Source organism: Saccopteryx leptura, chromosome 13 (genome assembly GCF_036850995.1).
Source record: "Saccopteryx leptura isolate mSacLep1 chromosome 13, mSacLep1_pri_phased_curated, whole genome shotgun sequence".
NCBI lineage: Eukaryota > Metazoa > Chordata > Mammalia > Chiroptera > Emballonuridae > Saccopteryx > Saccopteryx leptura.
In genome coordinates this window covers 44,566,089-44,579,297 of record NC_089515.1, presented here as the reverse complement: position 1 = coordinate 44,579,297, position 13,209 = coordinate 44,566,089, and the positions used below count along the sequence as shown (strand labels likewise).

At 52.0% G+C, this 13,209-nt stretch overlaps 1 protein-coding gene across 8 annotated transcripts in view; it reads left to right on the top strand.

Annotated features, from left to right (window-relative positions):
- ZNF710 (zinc finger protein 710) overlaps positions 1-13,209 on the top strand; it is a 59,379-nt gene that overhangs the window by 32,251 nt on the left and 13,919 nt on the right. The window contains exon 1 of one of the 8 annotated variants that reach the window (XM_066354611.1): positions 6,315-6,518. The exons of 4 other annotated variants lie outside the window; for them this stretch is intronic. In XM_066354611.1, the coding sequence (XP_066210708.1) occupies positions 6,505-6,518 (14 nt within the window). In that variant the 5' untranslated portion in view covers positions 6,315-6,504. Of the gene's footprint in view, positions 1-6,314; positions 6,565-13,209 lie in introns of those variants that run through there. 3 more of the 8 variants (XM_066354615.1, XM_066354619.1, XM_066354618.1) reach the window with 3 other exon arrangements.

Sequence of the window (13,209 nt, the reverse complement as noted above, 5' to 3'; positions counted from 1 at the left end):
AGCATGTCACATTCGGCATTGGGCAGGTTGCTAACAAACCAAAGATTGGCCTGCCAAATGCAAAAAGCAAGGCACAACTAGCCTGCATGGTCTGTTTCCTCATAACTTCTTGTTTTGAAAATGTCAAGTGTCAGGAAAGCTGAGAGCCTTCCATCTAGATTCTAGAGTTGTTACCATTTTGCCGCATTTGCTTTATCTCACTCTCCTTTAAATGGTCTTGCTGAATCATTTGAAAGTGAGTTATGGGCCCTTGTTGGCTCAGCAATAGAGCATCAGCCTGGCATGTGGAAGTCCTGCGTTTGATTCCCTATCAGGGCACACAGAGGAAGCGCCCATTTGCTTCTTTACCCCTTCCCCTCCCCCCTTTTTCTCTCTCTCTCTCTCTCTCTTTTTTTCTCTCTCTCTCTTTCTCTCTCTCTCTCTCCCCCACAGCCATGGCTTGAATGGTTTGAGCAAGTTGGCCCCAGGCACTGAGGATGGCTCCATGGCCTCAACTTAGGCAGCTAAAATAGCTCAGTTGCTGAGCAACAGAGCAGTGGCCCCAGATGGGTAGATCATTGTGCAGTAGGGGGCTTACCAGGTGGATCCCAGTTGGGGAGCATGCAGGAGTCTGTTTCTCTGCTTCCTCACCTCTCACTTAATAAAATAAAATTTTTAAAAATATATTAAAAAAATAAGTGAATAAAATGGGCAGCATGATAGTTCACCCCCAAATACTTCGGCAAGGACTTTCCCCTACAGAACTATGATACTATCATCACACCTAAAAAATTGCCATTATTTAATAGTATCATCTAAAACATGGTTCTATTCAAATTTTCCCAATTCTCTTTCCAAAAAAAAAATAATTTTTTAGGCTCTTTGCCAGATGCAAAAAGGCTCATGAATTTGCATTTGGTTGCTGTGTTTACTTAGCTTCTTCTAATCTAGAACAATCCACCTGCTTAATGTGTGTATGACATTGGCTTTGAAGAGTCCAGCAGGCCAGCTGTCTTGTGAAATGGACTCTGGATTTGTCTGAGTACGTTCAAGTTTGCATAGTTTTTAAATTCCCGGGTAATTCCTTCATTGTGTCTGAAAAGGTCCTAAGGCAGCAGGTACAGTCGGAGGGTATCTCCTTTGTCCCCTAACCCTGAGTGAGTCATGGGATGTCCTGTCCAGCCACCCAGAAAAAGAGGTGACTTGAGTAACATTACATTTATAAAATGTTTCAGCAGACTAAAGATTATTTCACTTGATCCACAGCAAGCCTAGCCTGGTTAGTTAGGTGTTCTCTTCATTTAGTGGATGACTTTCTGAGAGGGTGACCGGACACTAGACAGAACCAGACCAGAGCCTGGCCCTTTGGCCACCATTCTGCAGTGGCAGCTGGGAGATGGGGCAGAATCAATACCTTTGCTTGCTTACACCAGGGCTGGCCAAGTTACAGGGTGGTGTCACCGAACCTCAGCCCTAGGCACAGCACTTGCGTCCCCGAGCGCTAGACTGAATACTGGATGTTCTCGAATGTGATCTCACCTGCTTGATGACTCCGAGTCGCAGTTATGAGTACAGTCACTGAACTGTGTACTGAGGTGTTGGAATGGCTTGCCCCGCTCCAAATGGTCCCAGGCTGCCATTTGGTCATTTTTCATCCTGCGTCCTAGATGTCAGCTGTCACAGCCTCCAGCACCCCTCCCATCTCCCTGCTCCTCCTTGGAAGTTGCATTGTGTGTGTGCTGTGATCTGGGAAGACAGAAGAACAAGCTTGTCAGAACTGAGTCCAAAGGCTCAGAGTGAGAGGCTCCATCTAGGGAGGGAAGAGTGACTTTGACACCAGGGTCCCCTTCCACAAGTGGGGTGTTGCTGTTACACGTTTCAAGTTCGGAGACCTAGAAAAGATCATAACATCCAGCAGAAGTGGCTGGTGAGAACGTGAGCATGTGTATGTGAGTGCCAGAGCGCAGGGCACTTTGGCACCGTGACCACAGTGCTGAGCGGCCTTGTGGGCTTGAGCTGGGGTGTGGCGAAGGGTCCCAGGGCTCAGGCTGGCATGCTCCAACCGCCGTCCTCCCTGCACGTAGCTCAGGCTGCCTTCTCAAGTCGGCTGTATTAGCCCCCCAACCAAGATTGCTAAGGATCTGGGCCCCGGCATGCGAGCACTGGGCAGCTCTTACCCCTTGTCTCCCAGGGAAGGGTCCCTAGCGCTTCCGATTTTGTTGCTAAAGCCACGTGCCAATATTCGTGCCAATATTCTGTTAGTTTTCCTTCAAGGCACTTTCCCCCACCCTGTTCTCTTCCTCTAATTGTGTTCCTCTGGGCAGGTCTGTTCTTTCTGTAAGGAGTTCCTGTCCTCAGAAGTGTGTGAGCATGGCATCCTCTCTCATTCTTGGCCCAGTGCTCCAAGGAGTCGAGTGATGCCCACCTGACTTCACAGCGACTACTTTGCCAAGCCCTTTTTGCTTGTTTGCTTTTCTTTTCTTTTTTTTATCAAAGTAATCCATACATCTTTTTTTTATGTCAAACAATACTGGAGGGCTGGTAAGGATAAAGCAGCAGACACCCCCCGGCCCCGCCCGCCCACCTCACTCCCCCCATTCCAGCCCTCCAGACCAGTTAACGGTTTTCAATTCCTTTTAGTTCCTCTCATCTGTTACTCTCCTCCACACTTTGAAAGAATATGTTTAACCTACTATTTCTTGATTTACCAATTTTAGAGAGAGAGGACAGGGGAGGGGAGAGAGAGAGAGAAACATCTATCTGTTTCTGTATGTGCCCTGACTGGGGATCAAACTGGCAACCTTTGCCGATTGGGACAATGCTCTAACCAACCAAACTATCCAGCCAGGGCTCGAGTTATCAATTTTTGGACATTATCTGTTGCCTCCATATTCTCGCCTTTCCTGTTAATATTGTCCTATCACGATTTGGCGTTAAATTCACCATGTAAATACCGTTCACTGCTGAACCTAGCACTGACCTATTACGTCTTTTTTAAAAAGAGTTTATTTTGTTCTCACTGACTTAGTGTCTGTCTCTGATTCTTCCCAATATCCCCAAATCAAAAGAACATCTATCTGATGTTTTATCTATCAGTTCCTTAATCGATTCCTTTTTGTTTTTTCCGAGACAGTGGGGTATATTGCCAGGGAAATTCTTTAAAACTTTTTCAAAACAAATCTAAATTTAGTTTGTTTAATCTACAGCTGACCCTTGAATAATGCCTGTTTGAACTGCACAAGACCACTTATACACAGATTTTTTTTTCAGTGGACAATTTGAAAAAACTCACAGATGAACCACATAGCCTAAAACAGATGACTAAACTTACAGTATCAATAAGTACAGTTCAGTACTGTGAATGTATTTTCTCTCTAGCTTACTGTATGATAAGAATACAGTCTGTAATATGTATAATATACATCATATTAATCGACTATATTATTGGTAAGGCTTCTGGTCAACAGTAAGCAATTAGCGGTTAGGTTTTGGGGGAATCAAAAGTTATACATGGATTTTAGACTGCACGGGAGGTCAGCACCCTGCCCCCTGTGTTGTTCAGGGTCACTATATTAAAATAGCTCCATATGCCTCCTCTATAAAGGCTTCCATGACCCACCCCTCACATTCTAAGTTCCCCCTCATCTGCTCCCCCCCCCCCCGCCCGTTCTGGTTCTCACACAGCGCTGAGCATATAGGTTGTAAGCCTTGTTCTCTTGCCTCTTGCTCACCCCTAGGAACGCACAGGAGCCGGCCAGCGCATAACAAGTTCTCAATTAAGTATCTGCTGGAATTTGCATTTGTTGGCTGAAGTGCTCCCGGTGGTTCAGTGACATTTCTGACCCTTGCTCCCTGGCGTATTCCCTGTGTCCCTTCTCTCAGCTTCCTTGTTGGGTTTGCAGACCCTTCTGGGCCTGTTTTCAATTTAGCAACAGCCTTTCTTTCCCAGAGGCAGCTAGCAAAGGGAGGGTTTTCTTTCCTGGATAGATGGTGTCCCCTCCTCCTGAAGCCTCCACTAGATTGGCCTCAAGCATCTCAGGGCTTCAGACTGGTCCTTGTCACTTTATAATCCCAACCCAGGCCACTGAGCTCGGAGCAGACTGATTGCTCAATAGATGAGTGAGGCTGCGGCTTGCTCAATTCATCCATCAATTAATCAATAAGCCCATCCGTCTTCCTCCACTCGGCCTCTCTGTGCCCAGGCACTTCTCATCGCTCAGCCTTTGGATGGTTAGAAGAAAACAGAAACCTCTGCATAAAGGTGACCCCGCGTCAGGTTCGTCTTGACTCGCTGAGTATTAAAAGGAAGGAGGAGCAAGAGCAGGAGAGACACAGGGGAGCCAGGGGCGTTCACCTGGGACCTCAGAGGGGCGTCTTGGGGAACATTCAGTCAGTAGACAGGGCCGCCTGTGGGCGGGGGCCATCCTGTGCACTGGGCTCAGCACACGGGAGACCCCCAGTGATAACTGATGTTGAAGGAAAGAGGGGAGGACGGAAATCCAAATGCAGGCCTGTGCTCAAAGGCAGACTTGAGCTTCTCTGGGACACCTGTACATCTTGTAGTCGTTGGGTCCTAGCTAACTCAGGGAAGTGCTGATCTGTTTTTGACAACAAGCCTCAGTGTCCACAGAGGCCCCTCCCTTTTAAGGACACTGATCGGCCTGCCACTCCCTGGACTGAGGCCCTGGCCTGAGCAGGCAGCTGGGCTTCCTTGGAGCATTTGCTGGAAAAGGGCACCCCATCCCAGGCCCGTTAGAATGACATTTGTTCCAAATGCAGCGAGTGCCTCCTGTTTGGGCCCTGCAGCTGGAGACCTGAGTGGACCCAGCGCAGCCCAGTCTGTAGCCAGGATGGCTGCTGCGCTCAGACTCTCCTCCTGTGCCCTCCGACCTGGGCTCTGGGCTGTCAGCCCAAGCAGAACCAAGAGGGCCAGGCCCCGGGGGACCCGGCCTTACCCACAGCATCCCTGTCCCCATCAGGCTTCACAGGAGGCCAATGGGAGGAGGCCGCAGCCAGGCGGCTGGGGCCAGGACAGGGCGCTGACCCTGACATAAAGCTGATGGCCGCCAGCCTGTGTCCCCTGCCCCCGGAGAGGGAGCCCTTCTCTCAGCAATGTTGTGAATTTCAGGGGAACCCTTTAAAGAACCTCTTTGATGCTTCTCCAGTGGAACTGAATTTATTTTCTATACTTTTCAGAATTAACTTGCAGTTCTCAGCCTCACCCTCCCTCCCTCTCTCCCCAGAAAGGAGAGAAGGAGAAAAGAAGAAAGGGTCTGCATTGTCGCTGTGATTGGCACCTTCTGTGAATGAGGGTCAGTGCGCTGGCTGCTCCCTTACGAGCCCTCCGCCTCCCCTGCCTGCTGCATTCACACCGCGGTCTTTCTTTCAGAGCCTCTGTCTTCCTCTCCCCTTTGTATCTCTGCTTTCTTTCCCTTCACTCCCCTGCCTTTCATCCTCAGCTTTCTCCTTCTCCCTCAGGGACCACTCCTCTCCTCTCTCTTTTTCCCCCTTTGCTTCTATTCAATTCCTTTTTTTTTTTTCCCTTGTCTCTCTCTCTCTTTTTTTTTTTTTTTTTTTTAACTTTTTTCTTTTTCTTTTTGAATAGTGCTTCTGTTTTCAAGAGACTGGATGAGTAGAGAAGTTGGTTTATTTGAGGAAGAGAGAAAGTGAATGTTTGCATTTTTCTCCATTGCTCTAAATGTGTTTTTTTTAAAAAAAGAAATTGCTACACTGGACGCTGATTTCCTCTGGACCCCAGCGTTCAGAGAGAGAGTGGGTCTCTGCTAGGCAAGAGGGACCTGTCCATCTCAGGTCAAGCGGTTCTCGCTGAGAAATCCCGAATGGGTCACCAGGGCAGTTGGCGAAGGGCCTGGTGCCGCCGCCCGCAGGATTCAGACATGGCCCTAGGGACGGTCTCCCTTACTGACTAGGATAAGGATGGCCTAGATGTGAGAGTGAGGATCAGGGGAGGGTGCGGACCTCCCTCCTCTGTGGGAGCCGGGCCTTCCTGCCTGTGGGAAAAGCATGCAGGGGCTGAGCTCGAGGAAGACGGCCGGTTCACACGCAGCGCTGGACTTGTCTGGCGAGGCCCCTGCGGTGGGGGCGGCCTCACACTGGCTGGACCTGGTGTCCTGGAGCGGAGACTAGAAAGCTGGATCAGCAGAAAGGAGGAAGCTGGGAGTGGCAATGGCTCCAGGGAGGCGAGCGATGCTCTCATAGTTTAGACGGGTGATGATTGATGGACGGTTAGACAACTAGGAAACGTCGAAGGACCTGGGTAGAGGCATAGATCTAGTGACCTCAGCACGGAGATGAGAGGAAGCCACAGGAAGAGGGCTTCTTCAAGGGAGCCTCCATAAGACAAGAAAGCAGAGGCCGGGGCCTGAGCCTGGGGCCTCTGGGATGGAGGCAGAGGAGGGGCAGACAGAATGCAACTAGGAACAGGAAGCTGGAATCTAAGCCTCTGTGACCTTTGAGAGGACGATTCAGCTTCACTGGAGGGGACATAGAAAGCAGGCATGAAGGATGCAGTGGACAAGGTACTGGAGCTCCTGTTCAAGAGGTGGAAAGAAGGCAAGAAATTAGGTACTGTCAGGGGCAGCTCCTGGGGCATAAGTGGAATAGTAGCCGGGCAAGCCTGAACAAGAGAGGTGCCCGTTCTGGGGCCCTGTTTCTCCTCTGGGAGGGAAGGGCCTCAGCCTACAGCTACTCCTCAGAGCACAGGACAAAGGGCCAGATCTGCACCTCCAGGTTCCCAGCAATGGGAGCCACAGACTCGCCTCAAACTGCCCAGGAGCCCCAGGAAAGACCAGGGCACCTGCAGGGACACAGGGATCTCTGTGAAGGAGCCCTGGGGTGTGAGTGGCCTGTGATTGGAGCAAGGGCATCAGGCCTGGAGGTCTGGGCTGGCCCGAGCCCCCAAGGGCAAGCCCTGTGTCTCTGTCCTCTGTCACACCCAGCACAGCCAGCCCATGGTATTGTCAAAGGATGATTTGAATTTGTCCTTAGCAGGTGTGGAGGGGACACAGTCCAATAAATTGGAAAGCCCCATACAAAGGAGGGGGGCCCATCCCTGCCTCAAGGAAGAGTGGTTTATTCAGGGATACCTGTTGAGCACCTACTGTGTGCCAGTTTGAAGGATGACATACTCTTCAGAGGACAGCCTGGGGCTGGGAAGGAGGTTGTGTCCTCCCTCAGGGTCGGGTGACTGAGGCAAGGTGTGGTTTGTTTTCTGGGGATTTGTGCTCCAGGGACAGGATGGAGACAGCTGGGGAGCAGGTGCCATCCTTGCATAATCTCCCAGCCTCTGCAGGTGAGGGAGGGCCCCCCCTCTCCCCTCCCCCGTGCCCTTCCTGGCCCAACCTGCTTCTCAGGCACCTGCTGGCAAACCTGGAGACTGCCAGAGCGGGCCTGGCTGCCCATCAGGTTTTTCCAGTTTGGGCAAGAACACCTCTTTACACCCTATTAAGGCACCCACAGCCAACATGGGCCAGAGATGAAAGGGAAGCCTCTCCCATAAAGGCAGCTCCCCTCCTGGCAGGGAGATGGGGTCTGTGCTTGGGAACAGGCTTTGGAGGTGGACACGTTTCCCGGGCTCCTGTGTCCAGCGCGGCAGAGGATCTGGGAGGCGAGACGGGCAATCCCCCGTCAAAAACTGGCCTCAGGAAGCCTGTCTGCTTGGGTAACTAGCTTTGTGGCCCCAGGCACATTAGTGAGTGCTAATAATAGTGGCACGCAGGCTGCCAGGTTCTACCGGGATCCTGATCCCAGCACAATCCCGGCACCACCCACACTTAATAAGAAGAAAGAGTCACACAGTTGCAAAGTAGCAGGGGTGGGGATTGAACTCTGGCCTTCAGATTCAGAGTCTGTGCTCTAAACCAGTGTTTTTCATCCTGTTTCTTGAGTTATCGTTTCGAATCCTTGTAGACCAATATTACCAGCCTTGCCTGGGCGGCATAGCAATGTGAAATTGCTATAAAAGTTTCCCCGTGGAAGCAGGCACAGGGAACTCTGCTCTAAAGGCGTTCTTAACCTTTTCGTGCCTCAGTTCCCTTGTTTGTAGAATGAGGGGATGGTACAAGTCCCAACCACACAGTGGTCAGTATTAAATTAGATAATGTGCTGAGAGTTGGCACAGGCTGGCACCGGAGCTCTCGGGACAAGGCAGCCGTCTGCCCAGCTCGGAGTTTGTGATCTGTGGAACGAGAATAAGAACACTGCTCATTCAGTGGCGTCATGCTGGGAAAGGACTTTATAAACTGTAGAGGGCTGTGCCTGGCTGAGCAAGCGGGCATGCTCCTTTCCCTGCCCGGCCTGTTTTTCTAAGTCCCAGAGGAACTTGTGTTTCATCATGGGCCTTGAGTGCTCCTGGACCAGAACATTGTCCAACAGGTGGGCATACCGGGGTGTTCACCCCTCACGGGGGCCCTGTCCCTCAACAGACTGTACGAAAGTGTCATTTGTTAGGTGACTAAGAAATGGATCTTTGCGTCGTTCCTGCTTGTGGCTGATGGCAGCCTTTGTGGACGGGTGTGTGTGTGAGTGCGTGTGTGCGTGTGCGTGTGCCTGCTGCCTGCGTGTGTACACTGTCAGCCTAAACGCTCCGCCAGCTGTCCCTCCCCCAGGAGATCCAAGGCGGCATTACGTGAATGAGAGAGGCATTCTTGACTCCTCTCCTGGCATAAATCTGTACTCAGTCGGGTGTGTGGGTGACTGCAAAATAAATGTTGATTACAGCAGCGGCAGCTCCAGGAGGTGGGGGCTGCCAGGGCTCTGCGGGGAGGGAGGCCCGGACGCGTTCGAGCTGGCTGCTGCGGGAGTGGGAGAGGGCTCTGCGCCCAGGCCAGGCCCCTTGCCCAGCTCACCCCTTGGCTCCTCCTCTGCCCGCTGCTCCTTTGTGCCCCACCTCCCTCCTGTGCTGCCAACCTGGGCAGGTCCCCTTCATCTCCCCCTGCATGTGTTGGGGGACAGGGACCTAGCCAGGCTCTGCCTTCACTATGCCTCCCCAACCCCTCCACTGACCTTGTTGTATTGAACACCACTGATCACACTCCCTGGCCTCACGGGCTCAGTTAGACCTGTAAAGCTCCCAACAATTCTGGGGAGGGGGGACCATGATCCCATGCCCCAGATGGGGACTGAAGGGGTAGGGCCTGTGCTCTGAGCCTTTGTTGCCTCCTATGTGTCAGTTCACATGGAAGAGTGTTTCTGACCCCTTATGCTTAAAAAAAAAAAAAAAGCAATGACTTTGTCCTCTTGTGGTGCCCCGCATGTTTAGTGTTAATTTCCTGTCTGGTATTTTTTGCTGCTTCGTGGTTCTTAGTCTTGTCTCTCTAACCAAGCTGTGAGGTCCCTGAGAATGGGATCTTTGTGTCCGACCAGCAGCCAGCACCAGCCTGGCTGATGGAGTGGGTGATGATGGGAATAATGGTAATGATGATAATAATAACAATAATAATAATTAGCTCCTGGTAACAGAGTCCTTGCTATGCACCAGCCTAATTATTTCCTGTATTATATTCTCCTTTATATGAAGAGCAAAGCATTTAAGTTAGATCCAAGAACTCCAGCTCTTCTCTGGTATGTCTGTGACTTTCGGCAGGTCATTCGATCCTTTGTGCCTTGGTGTCCCTTCCTTCTCTGTAAAGTGGGGTTTTTTTTTCAAGATTCCGTGCTTTATAGTCATGATCTCACTGGATACAAGCCTGGCCTGAAGGACAAGCTCAGTCCAGGGTGGGTCCTTTTCATATCGCTGTTCCCATCTTACACACAAGGGGACAGAGTCCCAGGGAGGTTGAGGGACTTGCCCAAGGCTGCCCAGCTCAGAGTGGCAGAGCCAGGTTCCTCTCCCCTCTGCCGCCCGTATCTTCTTCCTCGGGTTCTGCTCCCGGGGTTCCTGGGGTGCTAAGCCAGCCCTTCAGGGAGGAGCCAAGCCGTTGCGGCACTGGCCCCTCTGCGGGCTCAGCAGGCCTGGCCCTGGGCCTTGCTGCATCCGGGGGCCGGGCCTGGCGAGCTGCATCAGGCAGGCAGGCCAGAGCTGCTCCAGAATGACCTTTGAGCCCCAGGACTTCAGGGAAGGAGAGCCCATGAAAGGGTGCCTTTCTTGGAGGCAATTTAGGGTCATGCTAAAAAGTGAATTTTAAAAAATAGATGAATCTCACCCTCCTGTGTGGCGTGAGAGGAGCTGGGTACACTGAGCGGCCGCTGTGTGCCGCGGCATGAGGCCAGGGGCTGTGCACGGTGGCTTCCCTGGCCTGTGGTGAGTTCCTGCAGGGGCAGATGCGGAGGCAGTCCGGGCCTGGCTCACCCTCCATCTAGGTCCTGCCTGGCTTCATCCTGAGGGGTCTCCAGTGGTGGGTCCTCAGCCCAGCCTCAGGGAAGCAAGGCCAGGCCCCCCTAGGGTGCCTCCCCCTCCCCCCCATAGATTTCTCCTCCTATCCATAGTTGAGATCAGTGGGAAGCCTGCACCGTGGCAGGCAGGAGGTCCATTCTGGGATTTCTGAATTGGCCCTTGTGGATGATCCAAGAGAAAGAAGGCTGGGACTGAACTATAGGAGCAAGGTTGAAGAAATGGGGTTTCTTTTTCCTCCTTCCTTTTTTTTTTTTTTCCTTAAGGAAGAGATAAATAAATGTCGCCCTGAGATGAAAAGAGAACACTGAAGGAGATAAAAGGAGATTAAAAAGGAGTGAGAGACTAGAAGCAAAGGACAGAGGGGGACTGAGACCATACACTGCGATGAGGGAAGAGATGAAAGAGAAAAAAAGACAGGAGCACAGGACCGAGCAGCAGAGCGGAGGATGGGGTTGCCACGGAAACAGGAGGGGAGGAATGGAGGAAGACAGGATGGAGAAGGCTGAGGGCTCATCAAGGGAGAGGCCTAAGACCAGCATAATGAGCAGGAAGGGAAGCCGTGAGGGGCTCCCGAGGCTGAAACTGGCCCTGGTGTGGGGAAAGGGAGGTTGACAGAGGAGGAAGACACGACCCAGGAAGCTCATTCTACTCGACTTGGCAGGGTGGAGGGAGCTGGCCCCGGGCCCTGGGCCCTGGGCCGAACCAGCTGGGATCTGCTTCACTGCCTCTCTCCAGGACTCAGCTTTACACCTGGAAAATGGAAGTGATGCTCCCTCCCCACCCCAGAGGGCTGCCTGGAAGCCTAGCAATCACACGTGCTCATCGCAGGACCTGACCAAGTTCAAGCAAGATAAAGCCCCTGGTGTTCCTTCGCTGTGGTTCTTACCTTGTCCCGTGAACTTGGGAGCCCAAGTTGTCTTTGATTTTCCTTGTTGGATCAAGCTGATGGCCTTTGCGTCCTGTATAGTGAATCTGTGTGGGATAGGTGTGCTTTTTGCTTGTGGAATTGGGGGAAAGACACGGACATGCCTTTCCGAAACATGGGGCCTACTGTCCCTGCACTGGGAACAGGCACTGGTCCTGAAGCTTAGGGAAAGGATGTCCAGAGGCTGTGGGGTGGGGAGAGCCCAGAGCCCCTAGGCTGAGCCTTGGGGACTGCCAGAGCAAGGCTGTTCTGTGCAGCCTGGAGGCCGCCCTGGGGAGGAGGCAGGTCTGAGGCAGAGGCAAGCACTCAGTTGTAGAACACTCAGGCAAGGATTTCCCTGTGTCTCATTCATTCATTCTAGGCCCCTCAGTGACTGCATTTCTTCCCTTCCCCTTTTCTTCTCTTAGGGCCCACTCTGCTTCCCTATGACCTGTAAACAGATACGATTTTGAATTGGTGTGATTGTATCAGGGTTCTCCAGAGAAATAGAACCAGTAACACACACACACACACACACAGATTTATTTTAAGGAATTGGCTCACGCAGTTGTGGGGGCTAGCAAGTCCAAAATTTGCAGGGCAGGCTATAGACTTGGGCAGGGTTTCTGTGATACGGTCTTAGGGCAGAATTCCTTCTTTGGGAAATTTGTTTTTTTTCTTAAGGCTTTTAACTGATTGGATGAGACCTACTCACATTAAGAAGGGTGATTTGCTTTCCTTGAAGTCAACTGGTTGTAGAAGTTAAACACATCTACAAAATAGCTCACAGCAACGCCTAGATTAATGTTTGACCAAACAGCTGGGCACTACAGCCTAGCCAAGTCACACTAGCCTGACATCCTCAGGCTATGAAAGAGGCCCTTGCCCTGCCCCAGAATCTACCCTGAATCCTACGGGATGAGTATATGAACTCAGTGCAGAGAAGGGAAGTCCTGGCAGAGGAATCAGCCTGTGCAAAGGCCCTGGGGTAGGAAACAGCCATGGGGGGATACAGAGAGGGGCAGGAGGCTTAATGGAGGGTCAGATAGAGCCTAATTGGGGAACTTTGGCCTCTAGGACATGTGGCTGAGTGGTGGGTTTCTGGGCTGGCACCCTGTATACTAGTCCTTGCTTCACCATCTCACTGTGTGGCCTTGGACCCGTCCCTTCCTTTCCCTGAGCCTCAGTTTCCTTATCTGTAAAAAGAAGTGGCTGGGCAAGTGACTACCAGACCCCCGTGTGGTTTGTGCATGGGTGGCACTGCATGGGTAGCTCAGCAGATCTGTCCACAGAGAAAAGGGGAAGCTGAGGCAAAGAGAATCCTTCAAGGCAGAGACTCCCACACTTCCCCTGCCCCCCACCCCGGCAGACTGCCCTGTCCACTGCAGAAGTGAGACTTCGGCTAAGAGCCTGGGGTTTGCACAAGTCTCCAGCTTTTGCTTTTGCTTCCTCTTCCTCTCTGGAGATGTGAGCAGAGGTTACCTTTAAGTCTTCAGTGAGAACAGCAGAGGAAACAAAGAGGGTGGTTTTGCTACAAGCCGAAGTCCCACGAGTGTTATTTACAGCCTTGTCCATACGTGGGACTTCCTTTCCATCCCTGGGCCCAGCCACCTGCTATGCCCACTCCAGGTTCACCTTCTCTGGGAACTTGGGACTCCTGGGGGGGGGGAGACTCCGTGGGACACACATGTGCATGTGCACATACACACCAACAGGATAGCTGGAGAGAGGGCAGAAAGGGAAGCTGGAGCCAGATCCCAGAGGTCTTGAGTGACGGACCCAGGAGTGAGACCCTCTTTTGCTCTGCTGGGCCCTGACCAGCCTCCTCTGAGCCCCTGCCCGGCCCCAGCCAACCCACCTGCACCTTCTCCTCCCGCATATCCTGGCGCTTCAAACGTTGACTGAGTTCACTCTGGGCTGCTCCCTGAGGGTGGGAACTTGATTTTCTTTCCCACTGTATCCCCATGACCAA